The sequence below is a fragment of the Saccostrea echinata genome, unplaced genomic scaffold (assembly GCF_033153115.1).
Source record: "Saccostrea echinata isolate AGI-Se365-2 ecotype Australia unplaced genomic scaffold, CSIRO_AGI_Sech_v1 ptg000056l, whole genome shotgun sequence".
Lineage (NCBI taxonomy): Eukaryota > Metazoa > Mollusca > Bivalvia > Ostreida > Ostreidae > Saccostrea > Saccostrea echinata.
This window is the reverse complement of record NW_026889805.1, coordinates 4,027,501-4,045,594: the sequence shown is the minus strand read 5'-3', so window position 1 is coordinate 4,045,594 and position 18,094 is coordinate 4,027,501. Positions and strand designations below refer to the sequence as shown.

Here is an 18,094-nt window from a genome sequence, read left to right as displayed (position 1 = left end):
ATCTTGAATACCATGGATATGTCAAAGTGATTTGAAAGTCCCAAGCACCTTTTCTTTAAGTATTTTACCCTCAATATCTCGAACCCTCGGATATCTTGAAGTTTTTTCTTGGGCCCATCGAGTTCGAGATAACGAGGTTTGACTGTTTTCTGGGCAGAGTATGTACACAAATAGTCATTAAATGTTATCATTGTTAAGAAATACATCCAGGTGTGTTTATCATGTAAAATACAGAGTAGCCTTGTCATCTGTATTTAGAAAAAACATATACATGTAATTAAAAAATGTAAATTGTTAAGCAACAGTATTATGCATAAATTAAAGATGATGAGAAAACAAAACAAGAGGCCCATGGGCCACAATTCTCGATTCACTTTGGCCCAACTGTTCTGCTTCAGATTTTTTCCCAATATACATGTATTCCTATGTAAAATTTTGATCGACTTTTGTGGCCCAACCCTATAAAGAGGGGCTGTGATTTTAACATAAATTAATCTACACTAGTACACTACCAGAGGATGCTTCCACATTAGTATGATTCATCATAGCCTTGCTGTTCTTGAGTAAAAAAGTTTGAAAGATTTTTCCCTATGTAATCCATATTTTGGCCCCACTCTATCCCCGAGGACCATAACCTGAACAATAGACTCTTTGCAATATCTAAGAAAGCTTCCACTTAAGTTTCTCTGGTCCAGCAGTTCTTGAGAAGAAGGTTTTTACAGATTTTTCCTATATATTTCAATGTAAAACTTCGATTCCCTATTACCGTTCACGGTAGCTCAGTCAGTAAAGCGCTCGCTCGCTCCGTGATTGGGAGGTCGTGAGTTCGAATCTCAGCCGCGACTGACCTAAGTCGATAAAAAATGGGTAGCAACTGTTCCTTCGCTATGCACTCAGCACTTTGAAGTGAAAGTTGCGGGTCCTTCAGATGATACCTTAAAAACTGAGGCCCCATGTCACGGCAGGCGTTGGCACAATAAAGATCCCTCACTGCTCAATGGGCCTGAGTGCCGAGTAAAGGTCAAAATTTGAAGCCCTTCACCGGTATATGGTGACATCTCTATATGAGTGAAAAATTCTCGAATGGGACGTAAAACAACATACAATCAATCAATTCCCTATTATGGACCCACCCTACCACCTGGGGCTATTATGTAAAGAATTTAGAATCTATACTACCTTAAGAAGATTCCACGTAAGTTTCAGCTTTTCTGGCCCAGTGGTTCTTGAGAAGAAAATTTTAAAGATCTTTTTTTTTACATTTCAATGTAAAACTTTGATTTCCTATTGTGGTCCTATTCTATCCCCGGGGGCCATGATTTGAATAATTTAGAATCTACATAAACCCAGGAAGTTTCCACTTAAGTTTCAGCTTTTCTGGTCCAGTGGCTCCTGAGAAGAAGATTTTTAGAGATTTTTCTTATACAGTTGAACTTCGGTCTCTCGAACACTGATATCTCAAATACCATTGATATGTCGAAGTGATTTGGAAGTCCCAACTACTTATTTTTTTAAGTATTTTACCCTCAATAACTAGAATCCTCGGATATCTCCTTGAGTTGGAGATAACGAGGTTTGACTGTATATTTCAATTGTAAAACTTTGAGTCCCTATTGTGGCCCCACCCTACTTATGGGGGCCATGATTTGAACAATTTAGAATCTAAACTACCTAAGGAAGCCAGATAATTTCAGCTTTTCTGGCCCAGTGGTTCTTGAGAAGAAAATATTTAATGACCCCACCCTATTTTTGCCTTTTCTTGATTATCTCCCCTTTGAAGGGGGGCTTGGCCCTTCATTTCAACAATTTAGAATCTCCATTACCCAGGGATACTTTGTACCAAATTAAGTTAAAATTGGCCCAGTCATTCTTGAGAAGATGTTGAAAATGTGAAGAGTTTACAGATGGACAGACTGTTGGATGGACGATGGACAACTGGTGATCAGAAAAACTCATTTGAGCTTTCAGCTCAGGTGAGCTAAAATATAAAAAGAACAAAAAAATTAATGCTCACCAATATTTTGTCCTTTTCTTTGTCACTGTGAGTCCATTTTTTAATTGTATTGTCAGATCTGGAAAAAAATTATATCTAATTCACTTACTAAGTACAAAATACATCCTCTTTAAGCATCACTGGATTGTTGTGAATTTTATGTTTGGCAGTTGTTACAGAATATGATATTTATCAATGGCAAATAATTCATACTTCCACACCTAACTTTGTAAATGATGAAATGATAAATCTACATAGGTCTACCCCTCTATAGTACAGTGGGGTAGACATATAGACTAATCATTTTGTCATTTACAAGATCGGGTAGGGAGCACATATTAAATATTTGAGTCAACAGTTTTCTTTGCTAAAAGAAACGTGTTTATATGTTTAAGATAAGCATAAGATCAAAGATATATAGACAAACAGTAATTCTTTGTTAATTAATGTTGCTATTTGTTCCCCACTGAAATCCTACTTGTTTGGTGCCACAGACAATGGCAGAAACTTGAGAATCTGAGCAATGTCTAATCCACAGTCCAGCATCAAAGTGACTCCTTTAAAGTAAAGGACGAAGCACGGTTTGCTGGGGTTTCCTGACAAACATGACTGCAAAGAAAAATAAAAATGTAACACTTTGTAAAACATTTGAATCGTTGCAGGAATAGATTGACTACATCAGCTGTACATTCAGATTACGGAAGGTCTACTCGGCTGCAGACTATTCCCAATCTTTAATTTCAGTTGCAGAATAGATAAAAGATTAGAATCATGCAAAGAATTCCATATGATAATACCAATTTCATTCTTTTGGTTTCTTTGACTGTCTTCTTCACATGGGCGCAGACATATTGAATTTTGAATCACAGTCCTTTTAATGTTTAATTGTTGCTGCGCTGCAATTCCTGACTATTTCAAGCGTGTAAGTGATCCTGATGTCACGCAACTTTCATTTTCACAATTGTCTCAATTGAATGAAAATATGGGTACAACATCAGAGCCAAGTTGTACTCTTTACGTGCGGCATCTGCCGTCTGAACTTAACACAAATGACAAAGAGGATTTACTTATGCATTTCGGAGCTACTAAAGTGAAAGTCATGGGAATAAAAGGACCGATGGTAAACATATATGCACTCCCCCATCTTTTTTCGTAAATGAAATCAACTTTGATATATTATAGTTAAAGTAAAGGGGAGTAGATCTTTAAAGACTCATCATTTTTAATTTACGAAATTAGATGAGAAGCACATATATAAGTATGTTACTAACATTAACCGGTACATTTGTAATGTGATATGTATAAACATCTGAACACATGCTGTTCCATTCAAAGTATTGAATTTTTTTTTTCAGAAACATACTGCATTTGCCACTTTTTCTGATCATGAATCTGCTAAAAAGGTACTTAAAAAACTTTTTTTTTTTTTAATTTTTTACAAATTTAAATTTTTAAGCAATTACTCTATCTTGAACAACTGATAATTATATGTGTATGTCACCTGTATAGTTTTTTGTATTTAACAGGCATTAAACCAGCTTCATCAGCTAGAAGTATGTGGATGTAAACTCATTGCAGAATTTGCCAAAAGTACACAAAGAAAAAATTTCCCTTCACTGCTAGAAAATAAGAGGTATTCCTGTGAAGACAGGGTCAGTAAAATGCTGAAACATCAGTGAATATTGTATAAAGTGTTGAAAACATCAGTGAATATTTTATAGTGTTGAAAACATTAGTAGATATGGTATAAAATGTCGAAAACATCAGTAAATATGGTATAAAATGTTGAAAAAGTTAAGCTTAAGCATCTTATTTTTATGAACAATAATTCTACAAAAGTATTTTTTATAGACTTAGACTAACATATGACACCATTTGAAAAATTTGCTTAATTAAATAGAAAAATACAATCTGAAGACAGTGAGAATCTTCAGGAGACAAAAGATCATAAACCAGAGGAGTATCTGCCTACAGAAAATACTTTTAAAACTTGGAGGTAAATATGCTTTTCTTCAAGCACTGATAGAAATGAAAACCTATATCACTGTTATTTAGATAATTGGTAATCTATCAACATATCTATAATAAATCAATATAGTAAACATAAGTACTGTTACAGTAGCAAATCAGCTTTTGATTGTTACAGTATTTTTTCCTGGCATATTCAGTAAAAGTGAATGAATATCCACAATGCAGAGACAGATTTGTACCTCCAAATGGATTTGAACCCATGACCTCTGGCATGTCAGTCCAGTGCTCAACCAATTGAGCTAAAAGGTAAACCCTCTAGCCAAGCTAGGAGGAATATATCATACACTACCACTCTGTCCTCTTTTGGAATGCCAATGCCTTTGGGTGCAAAATTTTAAAGGCAATCACTTTCACCTGCCAGAGAATACCCAGATCCCAACGTTGCCACCAAATGAAATACAGGCAGATTTGTGCCTCTTAAGAGATTTGAACCTGGAACCTCTGACATGCCAGTCTAGTGCTCTACCAACTGTCAGCTAAAGGGTTAACCCACTAGCCCAAGCTACATGTAGTAGGAATCCATATATCCAGCACTACCTCAACAAGATAAATGTGCTTTCAGAGTGACACTTAATATATACAGTACGGCTTCATTAATCTGGACTTTTGTGTTCCCAAGCAAATTGTCCAGATTACTGAAACATACTTCGTACATTTTTAAAAATATAAATGGTTCCCGACAAATTTTGTCCAGAGGGTGAAGTGTTTGGATTATTGGTAACCAGTTTAAAGAGGTTCCACTGTATCCCAATATATTATGAAGATATTTATGCCAAATACATGTATAACATAATGAATTTAATACTTACAACACTAAATGTTCAGGGAGAGCACCTGTCTGCATGAATGAACATTCTTAGATATTGATGAAATTTGGTGTTCACCATATAATTATCAGTAATTATCTGACATCTGACATCTGGCTCCACATTTCAAACTTATAGAACTGACAAAAAAATGCAGGATGTTTGAGGGTCTGTAATATCAAAGTTTAAACTCTGTGGTATGATAGGATCAGAATAGCAGATACATGGCATGAAGTCGAAAGAGCAGTGGTCAACATAATAAAGTTCAACTGTGTCATATTACTTTCTATCTCTGCTTCAAGTATCAGACTGATTACAGTAAAACTGGGAACTTGTGGATTTACTTCCTTATATCACGAACTTGTTATCCAACCATATAATGTTTGTGTTTTTTTTTTTAAAAAAGAACAATGTCTAAGTAATGAATTCTCAATATACAAATTTTCCTTCTTTTGACTACCAGATATGCTCTTTGAACTATTGATTAGAAAAACTACATAAAATAAGTAATATATTTTTCTTTAATCCTTTAATTAAGGTTTATACCCCTGTCTAACTTCCTTGTATCAAGGTCAAGAAATACTCTTTTGTCTTTATCGAGGTTTTTTCTGGTCATCTAGCTTCTATGTACCATATGTGAAGGTCCAATCATACTCATTTCTTTTTTAACTTTATCTTTGACCTTTTGACCCAAACTTCAATATTTTTCTTAGTTTTCCACTTTTCATCCTTGTGGCAAAAGAAAAAATTAAAAGATGAAGTAATATTCTCTATTTTGTCTTAATGATAAATGGTTTGCAGATTCAAAGGAGGACCCAATGCTATTTACATGTGCTCTGCAACTTTAAAGGAAAGTCTGCAACATTAAAGAATGGTACCTTCTAATTTCTTTTTAGGATGGAATATCCCAGGAATCCTAAACTACATTATTTGTATCCTCCCCCAACAGTTGCCATAGTAACCAATATTGCCAATGCCCTGGCTTCATATCCAAAATTCTATGTCCAGGTAAGCATACAAAGAATCATATTCAGTAAATGAGACATTGAGATAATTTTGTGAACACAAGCAACTGTGAAAATCCTGGCATATTTGAAATATTCTGTTGTAGTATAAAACACTCAGTTTCAAATTTACAACATAAACCCATGTTAGATGGGCTTGTGTGAGTTAGATTTGAACCAGATACAAGTAGAACTGTAGATAATTTATATAATATCTAAAGAATTTCTATTATTTCCTTTTAGGTGCTCCATCTAATGAACAAAATGAATCTGCCTGCCCCGTTTGGACCTGTTACTTCCACTCCTCCCATTGTGAGTATGACCTAACCTTACAAACATCATTAAAATCATACTGCAAGGGCACAAATTTCCAGTTTTAGCCATAGGTAAAAGTGAATAACAGCTAGCTAAGGGATGGTCTCCCTTGTCCAAATCAATTAAAATTCCTAGAGATGCAGAGCCACAAAATTGTTTCATTATGCTATAGTACATTGTATCTCTCTTATCAGTCACTCAAGCTAATATTGAATAACTATAATGACTGGAATATTGCCCACAGCCTGGTGATAAAGAAGATACTCTGATGCTAGGAAAAGATCAGCTAGAAACGGAGGAAATGGAGGTTATAAGTGAGGAGGAGTCAGAGATAGAAAGTGAAAGTGAAAATAATGGGTAAAGTCATCATTGGAAACACTGATACAGTGTACTAATGCCTCTTTGATGATTTAAATCTGCATTAAACAACACTTCTTAATAGTACCTCACTAATACTAGATTTGATTTGTTCTTAATATGAAATATTATTTTTGAATTTCTTGATTTTCTGAACAGAAATATTAAAGAAGAAATCGCTGCCAAGCGACCCTTGAAAAGAAAATCCAGATTACCTAAGAAAAAGTTAAAGTTAGCTCCCTTAGTGGCCTCTACAGAGACCACACCTGTCCGACCAGCACAAGTGATACAAGCTCAGGAGGTGTTCGAGCAGCCCACCACACAGGTCCAGTCTAAAAAGATAGAACTGAAACTGCCAGAAGCAGTCCTTCCCAGGGATGAAGGTTTGGTTTTTTGATTTCATTACTTTTTATTTTTAATCAAGTACAGTCAAACCTCTTTATCTCAAACTCGAATGAGCTAAGAAAAAAAATTTGAGATATCCGAGGATTCGAGATATACAGGGTAAAATACATAAAGAATAAGTAGTTGGGACTTCATTATTACTTCGACAAATCCATGGTATTCGAGATATCTGTGTTCGAGATATCAAAGTTCTACTGTAATAAAATACAGTTTACAATCATTACAATAAATGCTCACATATTTAGTTACAGAGCATCCAGATTTGTTGTCAGTGGTAGAATCAGCTGAACAGACTGGAGGGGAGGAAGGTGGTGAAAGTGGCTTTGGGAAAATTCAACCAGTAGAGAAGGTAAAATATTCTTATAAAATAAGGGAGACTTACCAGTCAATAGATCATGTGATTAAAAGTGATTAACCCTTTCTGTACTGGCATAGTTTATACAGTATACTTTAATATTTTAGTTAAGAAAATATGGAGACCCTCCTTTTGTAAAGTCTTGTCTTAATCTGCTACTCATCAAATTGGCCAGTGTAGAAAAGAAGGCTGGGGGATGATATACCGTATATCTGCAGTCTTTTTCGCATTTTTGAAATTTTGCAAATAAAAGGGTAGATTTGTATAGTTTTTATTTCATGTAAATTATTTTCTGCAATTCAAAAATTTTTTTTTAAAGATGATAATGTTTTTATGGCACACAATAACCGACATAATTAATGTGTGGGGTTTTTTTTGCGAATTAAAAATGACGCAAAAAAATGCGAAAAATAGATCATTGCTAAAAAAAATGGATATATGGTATGTAATTCTCCCGATTCATTATAAGACAACTGGCAGCACAATATGAACTTTGAACTTTTTCTTTTTCTAGCCTCCACCAGAAGAAGAGTTGAGGGAATCAGATCTACCCTATACTGTGGATCCTGAATTGTTCTTGTCTCTAGATGATATCAAAAAGGGCAGAATATCCCACTCAGGTATATAAAAAGTGTGTCTTGTGACATTTTATATTAGTTCATCTTCTTTTATTGTACACATTTAGCAGATGTGAAACCAGTTGGAAGAAGGAAAGTTTGATGCTTTTACTTGTTTACTCTTTTTCATAGCATATTAATGATATGTTGCATTTACATTTGTTTTAGAAATGAAGAATTTTTCAGTCTTTAAAAAATATGAGGCTGGTGAGATGGCAGGCCGGCTGTACATCAAGAATCTCGCTAAACACACCACGGAACAGGTAAAACTGTACCTCCATACATATATGTGCATGTTTATATAATTTTCAATAAAATTAAACTATGGTTCATGTTGACTGAAAATTGGTTAATGTGGTAATACATGTATTTGTGACTTTTTTAGTATTTAAAGCTACCAGAACATTAGATCACAATTATTTAATCAAAATTTAATGTAGAGATAGTATGAGTATCAATCTGTGCCCAGAGTTGTTGTTCTTTTCCCTCACATACACCTCTATGTGCAATGTAGTAAAGCTTATATATGAAAAAAAAAAACAATTTATAAACAAATATGTCAGAGAATGAATTCCCTTGAAGCTTTTAATATCTTTTTTTACAAGAATCATATAAAATCTGATACATTGACTCAGGTGAAACATCAACACTGGGTAGCGATTGTATATACGTGTATGTATTTGTTAGTCATTAATTATAGTAAATGTATTATATAATTATTTTGGCTTCATGTAAACTAATCCTTTTCTTGAACAGGACCTGGTTAATATATTTGGAGGCTTTGTGAATTGGAGTGATGAGTTGGAAAAGAACATGTAGGTTAAAGGAATCATTCACCATGAGTACCTTTCTCTATGGTTCTCTATAGAAGATATAACGTATTTAAGCTTTGGTTTATAAAGATATTGTAACATGTATTTGGATTTTTGTACAGATTTGACATACGTTTAATGAAGGAAGGCAGAATGAAAGGACAGGCCTTTGTCACCTTTGCCAGTGAAAAGTCAGCTTACAAAGCTCTTAAAGAAACAAACGGCTTTGTGCTGAATTCTAAACCCATGGCAGTGGTAAGTGCACCCTGCTGACTGAAAATATGAAGCCGTCTATATTTAATAGTACTTCTGATCCAAAGACTCAAAGAGCTAAGCTATGGCCATTTGTGCAGTGTGTGTCAACTTTTTGAAATGTGGTCCATATCTCAAGAACCCCTGGGCCAAGTTTTGTCAAATTTTTCGCAGAGTATTCTTAGTCCAAGGGCTTTAAATGCTATAAAATAGGGATGTGGCCCTTAAACAAAAGGAAACAATTAGGAAAATAAAAACAAAAGTAGTGGTTGTTAAAAATATTCTCTAGAACCATTGGGCAGATTAGCACCAAACTTATGCCTAAGGATGATGATATTTTGTAGATTAAAATTTGTTCAAGGCATCACCCTGGGGCAACGGGCATGGTCTTAAGGTCACTTCAATGTTGACCTGAAAAGATCTTTTGTTAAAACTATGATGTTTTGCCCACTTTAAGGACTATAATCATCAAATCTTAGGACATCATGTTATGTTGAATCAAAGTGGGTCACTGACTTACCTTTTGAATTTTACAGGTATTCATTTTCAAACAGATTTTGATGCATATCTGGACACTTTGAAGCCTGTGATCATCAAAACTTGTACATGCATCAAGGGGCCTTAAAGTGTAACAACAAAAAAGTCACTGTGACCTACTTTCTGAATTTTATGGCTAATCATTTAAAAAAAAGCTTAGAATCATCAAGCTAAAACAATTGATGTATCTTAGGTTCTAAAAGTGTGTTTGCCAAAAAGTAGGTCACCATGACCTACTTTCCAAATTATATCTAAATATCTTGGATAGGCTTAAAATCATTAAACTTTGTAAGTTGATGCATCTTATATCCTCGGAGTGTTTTAATCAAAAAGTAGGTCATCTTGACCTATTTTTGGAATTTCACACTTTTTTCTGAATATTCAGCACTCTAAGAAGCTTAGAATTATCAGATTTAGTAGGCTGATGCATCTTACATTAATGGAGTGTGTTGGCTAAAAAATTTTGGAATTTTATACCCGGTAGTTGAATCTCAATATTTAAGCTTAGAATCATCAAAGTTTGTTAGGTGATTCACTTGGTTCCTGGTATGATGTCAACCAAAAAGTAGATCACTGTGACCTCCTTTTGGAATGTCAAGGCTATATCTAAATATTTCCATTAAAAAGGGGCTTAAAATCATCAAACTTTGCCAGATGATGCATCTTGGGTTCTCCAAGTGTGTAAACCAAAAGTAGGTCATGGTGATCTTCTTTTGGAATTTCAAGCCTTTATCTAAATATTTAGGATTCTAAGAGGCTTAGAATAGAAATTACAGAGTTGTACAATTTACCAGGAGAGCGATTCTAGACCCTGGAGACTCTGTTACATTAATAATTTAATATTCATATATAGCAATTTGCAAGATCAGCAAAGGCAAAGGAACCCAATGAGAAGTCTTCAAAGAAGTGATGTCAGGAAAAAGTTCAAGCTGAGACTTTCTTAAAGGTCAGAGTAATTGGAAGAAAAACACACCAAGATTAAGTTTAATGGCAGCAGGAATGGCACCTGGACTGTGATGTACATGTTCTGCCATGCAACAAAGGGTGAACAGGATTTCAGAGAATTTTAAAATTGTAAATTCTCTAACCTCTTCTTGAGCTTGATGCTAGTAACTGAAATATGAATTAACATCTGATAAATACAAGCTTTAAGAGATTGTTTCTGGAATCATGAAACCCACCAGTACATTTGCAAATTTATTGTAAAGTTTAAATATGTTGTTTCATTTTGATTTTCAGTACACCTGGAATAAAATTATACAGAAAAATTATTTTTTGTATCCTTAATTATTTAATTCAGTCTGTTGGTGAACATTTTTATCCTACTCATGGCGGATAGTGTTTGTTCTGTCTGCCTCCATAACTCCACATTCCCTCCTTTCATCTGTCACACTTTACCTTGAATTAGAGTTTCAAAGATACTGTTACACATTTCTTTTTTTTCAAACTTAAACATTGAGAAGTATTGGTAAGAACAACCATGTCATAAATTTCTGACCTTGACCTTCCCTATGACCCTTATTCTCATTACTCCCCATTTTGTGTTTATCTTAGTTTCATAATAACAGTTCAATAGGTTTTCTTCAGACTTTATACACTGATGCAAATTGATAAGAACAGTTCAATTGTGTCATCATTTTATGTCCTTGACCCTCCTCCTTAAGACCTTGAACTCTCTGTTCCTCATTTTACATTTACCTTAGTTATGAACAATTTATTTTATCAAACTTATACACTAAAACAAATTGTAAGAGCAATTCAACTGTATCATAAAACTGTATTTTATGACTTCGACTTCTCTATGACCTTGAACTTTATTTGTCAAGAAATTTTTATCAAACTTCATTAGGTTATACATATCTCTGTGAGAACAATTCAAATAAGTTGTAATTTCTTGTAATTTTGATCTTTCTTATGATCTTAATCTTTTTTATGACTTTAAACTTCACCTTTCAAGATAATCAAACCTCATTCAAAATTACATGTACATATAGGTTACAGTAATTGTTTCATCAACCTTGACCTCTCAATGATCTTCACCTCCTAATCCCCTTTGTTTGCCTTTCTTTCAAATAAACTATGCAAGACATTTTCATCAAACTTCATACACTACCAACCTGTGAAAGCAATTCAACAGTGTTGAAATTTCCTATGTCCTTGATTTCACTTTTCATTTAATTCTTTGATCATCTTATTGCATTCCATAAAGGATTACTTGAGAGATCATAAAAGAAGACTACATACCATCCTACAACAGGCAGGAAGACAACAACTGTACAAAAGGTATCAGTTCTATACATATGAGAATTATTATAGTGATAGGGGTGTCCATTCGTATGTCTGTCTGTCTATCCCTTACACTTGGGGATACCCATCTCTTACTAGCAACCCCTCCCACACCACACAATAAAATTTAAAGAGACTTTCGAAGAATCTTTATTACATTGTGCAATTGTGCACCTCCTATTTCACATTTTGATCAGACATATATTTGGCCTTTCCCATAGTAAAACATGGACTAAGCCATACTTGTATTAGAGCTGGGGTATCATTTTGTGAGTTCAGTATACAAGGTAACTCTATTTTCTTCTTTCATCACATTTTACTTGTAGCTAAGACTAAATTAAATAGGGTACAATTGCTGCTTTGTTGACAAATTTCCATCTCATCAGAGGCTTCTAATTAATACAGTTGAACTTGGATATCTCGAACACTGATATCTTGAGTACCATGGATATGTCGAGGTGATTTGGAAGTCCTTACCACTTATTCTTTAAGTATTTTACCCTGATATCTCGAATCCTCGGGTATCTTGAAATTTTTCTTGGTCCCATCTAGTTTGAGATAACGAGGTTTGACTGTACTTTATTCCTTAACCCATTACAGACAAAAAGTCCAAGACAATATAATTTACATTCATAAATTTATTGTCTGGTGTATTCTTCAAACTGACATAATAAATCACATGATTTTTATAGAATACTTATGTTCTTACACAAGTATACTTATATCACTAAAACACAATACATAATTGCCTACATGGCACACATAAAACAGCTAATTAAAGGTGCGACATCAGATCAGCATCACAGAACATTTGGCATGGAATCTACATGAATCATAATAGCCATAATCTAATGTCAAACTCCAATTTTACCTCATCAGTAATCTAAAACCTATCTGAAGTGACAATAAAATGCTTGTATCACATCCTCTTGTCTATAAATATGTTTAAGCACACTCTTGCAGACTAATTTTATTACTATGGATTATCATAAACTCTCGTCACTCTCTGCAGCATGTAACTGAAATTCTCCTGAGGCCTCGTCAACATGCTCCTCCATCGGTAATAAAACTGTAACAACAAAATTAATCATCGTGAGCATAAAAATCACCAGAAGATGTACAGAGGAACTAGATATAAATATTTGTTCTACCAGAGACATAAATAACAGAGATTTGTAACTCCCCCATTAATGTATTTGTGATGCAGCAATTACCCTTTAGTGGCTGTGTATTTCAGTCTAAATTTAAATTACTAATTAAATAAATTTTATTTAATACATATGGGTGTATGATTTTTAAAGCTTTAAAACTATATATTGATTACTAAAAGCAAAGTGGGCAAATTAAAGTGGTCAGAGATCAGAAGTTGGGGAAATCTTGGAGACAGGGACAACCATGGGCCACATGTTGGTATTTCAGATTTCTCCTTTGTTATTGTATTAATAAACATACAAAAATATAACATGTGAATAGTTTGTTGATATGAATAAAAATGTTTTACTTTATTCCCACTGATAATTGTAAAGATTTAAGTGATTTAAATGGCACAAAAATTGGAAAAAGTCAACAATATGGCTTGCAAGAAATCATGAGATTTGGAACAGTTGCAAATCTATTACTTTTGTCTCTGGCTCTACACATTATCTTATCTCTTCTTTAGGGGAGAGATTAACAAGTCCATACACCTCTCTCTCAAAATAAATTATTATTTAATTACTTCTTTGAATATACAAAGATATACATTAAACAAAATTTTCCTTTGCATGAGAGAAATCTTTTGGAGAACCGATAATCATGAGTTTGTTGGCATGAACTTCAACTTATTCCATATCAAAAAAAAAATTTTAAACCTGAAAACCTGCCAAAAATATTTGCTGGAAGGGAACCATTGTTTACAGTTATCAAAGTAGACATGTTGACAAGCTTAGAGAGCGGGTTTATTTCAGACTGACCTGAATCATCTATTTGAGAGGAGGCCTCATCCTCGTCTGTGGCATAACGTTTGTCAATGGCTTCCTTGATTTGGTTATTTATTCCCTTTGGATCCAGCTCCATAGCCCAGGAAAAGTTCATTAGGGCCAAGTGGGTGTTTCCTAGCTTTTTGTGCACCTAAGAAATACATGTACATGTAATTTAAATCAATTTATTTTGATACAACTAGTGGAAAATACTTTTGTACACTGAAATGTCACATTATAATGCTAATACTCTGGACAGAAGATAAATCTAGTGTTTTGTTACCACATACTCTTGTAGAAAATAAAATGTACAATGTAATGATGTAACACTCTTCATGATAATGGATAATTTTAGGTTATAATAAAACAACTGAGAGAATACAAACGTTTACGTGAATGATATTTAGCTAAAAACTGCTCTCATTGCATAGTTTAATTATTTCAAGATCAATCTGTGAATTTACTGGATTGATTTTCCAGGGAAAATGATGCTAAAGACAAGAAAATCAGAATAACATTATTCGAGTGAATTGAGAATTTGACCAAAGGTTACCTTTCCAATGAGGAAGTAGACAAGAGATTCTTTGGGAACAATCTGTTTTAAATGCTCTAGTTCAGTCAAGGCCTCCTAAATAAAAACATTAAGGATTAAAACCACAGCTCAAATTTTCATAACAATTTTCCCTGACACACATTTACATGATCATAATTCTATTCCAGGCTATTTCTTGGCAATATATACCTGTACCTTATGTTTATCGCTGGAGAAGAGGATTGAAGCTCTGTGGAATCTACATAGAGGGTTTTTAGGCTCTATAGAGATAGCATTATTCAATGTTATCAATGCCTTCTCAGATTTCTGTTGAGCATGTTGAACCTGCAATATATGTTATATTTTGGTCAAATTCAATATGAAAACTTCTACAGGTGTATACATGATCAGTCAAAACTTTAGGATAAACTATCAATAACTGTGGATAATGCGGTGATGGACTTACAACTCCTATATGACACAGCAGGGCTGGACTTTTCGGGTTAATACTGAGAGCCTTTCTAAAGTGAACTTCAGCCAGACTAAATTTCTCTTGTTTTTGGTAAATCATTCCCACACCATACCTGTATATTATACAAGGAAGTATGCATACATGTTCATGTAAATTCAGGGGTCGAAATTAACGGGAAATACTCGCTAAATGCGAATTAAAAACAGAAATTGCGAGTTAAAAGAGACCTGCGGTCGCCAACTTTTGCGAGTAAGAAAAAAACCGGACTTTTTCGGATTTTTTTTCCGATTTATTCCACGGATGTGCTATTAGCATTGCCTCACAATCGGGACTACCATTTTTGGGGGTCGGACTAGTGATTTTAAGCACAGAGGTAGCCCCTCGGGCTTGTAAAAATTAAAATTACCCATGTAATACATGAAAAGCACTACAGGTATTTCTATTCACTTTTTTTGCTGTTTTAAAATTATTTACGATCACGTAATCAACTAGAGGAAAAGTGTTATGTGATTTTCCAAAAAAAAAAAATGTATTTCCAGTGTATTTGATGATTTCAGATGAAAAAAAAAAGATTTTTTGCTTCAATTTAAATGAGCTAGTGCAATGACCAAATTGAAAGGAAGATAATATATTTTTAAAATCATTTTTTTTTAAATTTTCAATCATAACTATTGATTTATATATGATTCAATTTTTCTAGTGATAATTAAACTTAATTTTAAAAAGAATTATCTTTAATAAGACCCTGACTTTTTCCATGATAAAATATATTTTTCATTCATTGTTAGTTAATTGTTACTTTTCCCCCCTACGTTTGAGCTACATGTAATAGCTTTTTTACTTGGAGCTAGTGATTTTATTGCTGCCACTAGTCTGTGGGCTAGTGCTTCAATTTTTTAATTGCACACCCTTGTATTTGTTCAGATTTCATCTTGTTTAAAACAATCTAAATTAACACACAAATTGTAAATTAGTTTTCTATGAAATTATTCAAATAATTCCTATGTTCATTATTATGTGAAGAAAAAAATGCTAGTGAAAGTTTAATATTGCTAGTAAAAAAAATTTCCACTAGCTAAAATTTGCTAGTGGTCAAAAAAGTTAATTTCAATCCCTGAAATTATCACAAAATAAAATGGAGATGTGTCGGTACTTTAAAAAGATGTAATTACCATGCGTTATAATGCCTGGGATCTACCCGAATGGCATTCCTAAAACATGACATGGCTTTGTCCAACTCCTCAGTAAAAACATACTCATGACCTAGAAGTGTGTAAGCATAGGCAAAACCACTGTCAATCTGAAAATAAGAATTATATTTTATAAGAAAACAAAATACTATACTCATGTTAAGAAATTGTTCAAGGCAATACACTCCCCTTATAAAAGGAATCCCAGTGGGTGAAGTATGCATGAGACGATACCAAAAGGAAGATTATATATATGTACCAAATAAGCACTATAATATGGACAGATACACGTGAAAAATAAAAGTGATGTAGTTGCTGCATAGAACAAGGATGATAATATGCAACCTAAAAATATCCCTAAGCTTCTTTAAATCCTGTTCTCTTTACCTGTATGGCTCGTTGGAAAAATTTAATTGCTGTATCGTGTTCTTTTTGTAAACTAAAACAGTTTCCAGTAACACACCAGGCCTGAAACACATTTAAATATTAAAAATACTAATTCAGTTCAAGATGCTAACATTTTCTTTAAAAAGAGTTTATCTACAAACTATTTATCAACACTTTTGTTGAACAAGCTATATGTGAACAAGCCACATGTACATGTACCCTTAGAGATGAGTAAATCTGAGCAATGTTCTTACCTGTGGAGAGGTTTTGTCCAGATCTGATAATTCTTGTGCCAGTGACGACAGCTCCACCTCTTTCTGCAGGTGCCACAATGTCGTGCTGTAAATCTCCATGCCCTCAAAATAGTATGGTTCTTGTAACCTCATATCAGAAAAATACTTTTCTGCCTGAAGATAATAACATGAGATCAAGTCATTGAGGGGAATGTTCATTGTTAAACTACAGACTACATCTTCTGTATGTACATAACAGTGACCATAAAAGCAGTGGCCAATAACTCCAACATAATACACACCTGAGAATAATCAGCCAATTCAAAGTATGCCCTGCCAATCTTACTTCGAACAAAACCAGTGTTATATTGATGTAAAGGCAGTTCTTGAAATGTCTCTATAGCTCTTTTACACTCGTACTGTGAAAGTGACTGAATAGCACGTCCAATGCATTGTAGGAGGTTTAAAATACCCGCTGTAAAAACATTCAAAATTAAATTATACTAAAAACTATAGTTCCTATCACAGGTGTAACAAATCACATCAGCATCAAAAAAATTTAGGAGTACAAAAATAACACACATGCCCTAGGAACTGGGGGGGGGGGAGGGGAATGCCCCCCTTAATAATTTTGCCGATATGTAGAATACTATAGAAAACATAGATACCATATGCTTGTGCCCCCTCAATAATAATGTCTGATAACCTTTTTTTTTGGCTTGTCAAGGAATTTCTGGTAGTTGATAGTCCCCCCCCCCAAACTGAATATGTATGGTATGTGCCCCCCCCCCCCCCTCTCAAACTGAAATTGCTTCCAACAGGCCTGACACATACACACAAACATAATTCATACTCACTAAGTGACTGTTGCTGCATGTGAAAAATTTCTGTCTGAGTTGGAGCATCAACACTGCTGACAGGTTTAACATCCAGTTCTGGTTTTCTCTCTATACTCAGTTCTTGAGATTTTGTGTTCTTTGTTTTTGATTTTCTTCCAAGTGCTCGGGTTGACTGAAACCTTGATTTATTTCCCTGGCTTTTGTTATTTTCCTGAAAATAAGTGAGGATATCAATGATTTCAGTTTCATGTAAATATCTGACAATCCTAATAGTCACTGAAACCCTGACTGACCTTAACAGAACTGGAGTTATTACTACCAAACAATCGGGAACTTCTTCTAACAGGAGGTGGATTGTTCTGAATTCTGAAATAACAAATACATGTATCATTACTAAGCTGCCTTAAATATACATGTAAATGAATTTGATAAACAGTCAGTAAAATACTTACCCTACAGCGGGTTCTCGTGAGTTGTTAGAAGCTGTTGTTAGTTCTCTCGTATTATTAGTTCCATTGTTTACATTAAAAACAGGTGGCTTTATCAGGGGAGCATTCTGAGTTCTCCTTGTTACTGGCTGTTGGATTAAAACAATCTAGATTACAAGATCTGTGTTCTTAAAAGTTTAAAAGAATAGTTTCCTTTTAAGGTTAAGATTCCTTTTAACAAAGAACAAGAGGCCCATGGGCCACATCGCTCACCTGAGCACATTG

At 34.0% G+C, this 18,094-nt stretch overlaps 3 protein-coding genes across 3 annotated transcripts in view; 1 reads left to right on the top strand and 2 right to left on the bottom strand.

The window, feature by feature from the left end:
• Positions 1-2,608, bottom strand: part of LOC133173822 (uncharacterized) — a 35,817-nt gene extending 33,209 nt beyond the window's left edge. Inside the window, exons 1-2 of the mRNA XM_061308871.1 lie at positions 2,472-2,608; positions 2,015-2,072 (exon numbers count right to left, since the gene is read on the bottom strand). Of these exons, the coding sequence (XP_061164855.1) occupies positions 2,015-2,072; positions 2,472-2,539 (126 nt within the window). The 5' untranslated portion in view covers positions 2,540-2,608. The remainder of the gene's footprint in view (positions 1-2,014; positions 2,073-2,471) is intronic.
• Positions 2,609-2,965: 357 nt separating this feature from the next.
• Positions 2,966-10,643, top strand: LOC133172911 (RNA-binding region-containing protein 3-like). Its single transcript, XM_061307747.1, has 14 exons — positions 2,966-3,113; positions 3,349-3,396; positions 3,520-3,626; positions 3,894-3,989; positions 5,727-5,838; positions 6,078-6,146; positions 6,394-6,506; positions 6,666-6,889; positions 7,157-7,260; positions 7,781-7,886; positions 8,052-8,146; positions 8,640-8,698; positions 8,818-8,950; positions 10,338-10,643. The coding sequence occupies exons 1-14, from the start codon at positions 2,976-2,978 to the stop codon at positions 10,392-10,394; spliced, it is 1,461 nt and encodes a 486-aa protein (XP_061163731.1). The 5' UTR covers positions 2,966-2,975; the 3' UTR covers positions 10,395-10,643.
• A 1,747-nt stretch (positions 10,644-12,390) lies between these two features.
• LOC133173802 (cell division cycle protein 27 homolog) overlaps positions 12,391-18,094 on the bottom strand; it is a 14,908-nt gene continuing 9,204 nt past the window's right edge. Inside the window, exons 9-20 of the mRNA XM_061308847.1 lie at positions 17,834-17,958; positions 17,675-17,747; positions 17,400-17,592; positions 16,845-17,017; positions 16,564-16,716; positions 16,310-16,390; positions 15,905-16,032; positions 14,727-14,844; positions 14,477-14,605; positions 14,282-14,356; positions 13,723-13,879; positions 12,391-12,839 (exon numbers count right to left, since the gene is read on the bottom strand). Coding sequence (XP_061164831.1) covers positions 12,757-12,839; positions 13,723-13,879; positions 14,282-14,356; positions 14,477-14,605; positions 14,727-14,844; positions 15,905-16,032; positions 16,310-16,390; positions 16,564-16,716; positions 16,845-17,017; positions 17,400-17,592; positions 17,675-17,747; positions 17,834-17,958 — 1,488 coding nt within the window. The 3' untranslated portion in view covers positions 12,391-12,756. The remainder of the gene's footprint in view (positions 12,840-13,722; positions 13,880-14,281; positions 14,357-14,476; positions 14,606-14,726; positions 14,845-15,904; positions 16,033-16,309; positions 16,391-16,563; positions 16,717-16,844; positions 17,018-17,399; positions 17,593-17,674; positions 17,748-17,833; positions 17,959-18,094) is intronic.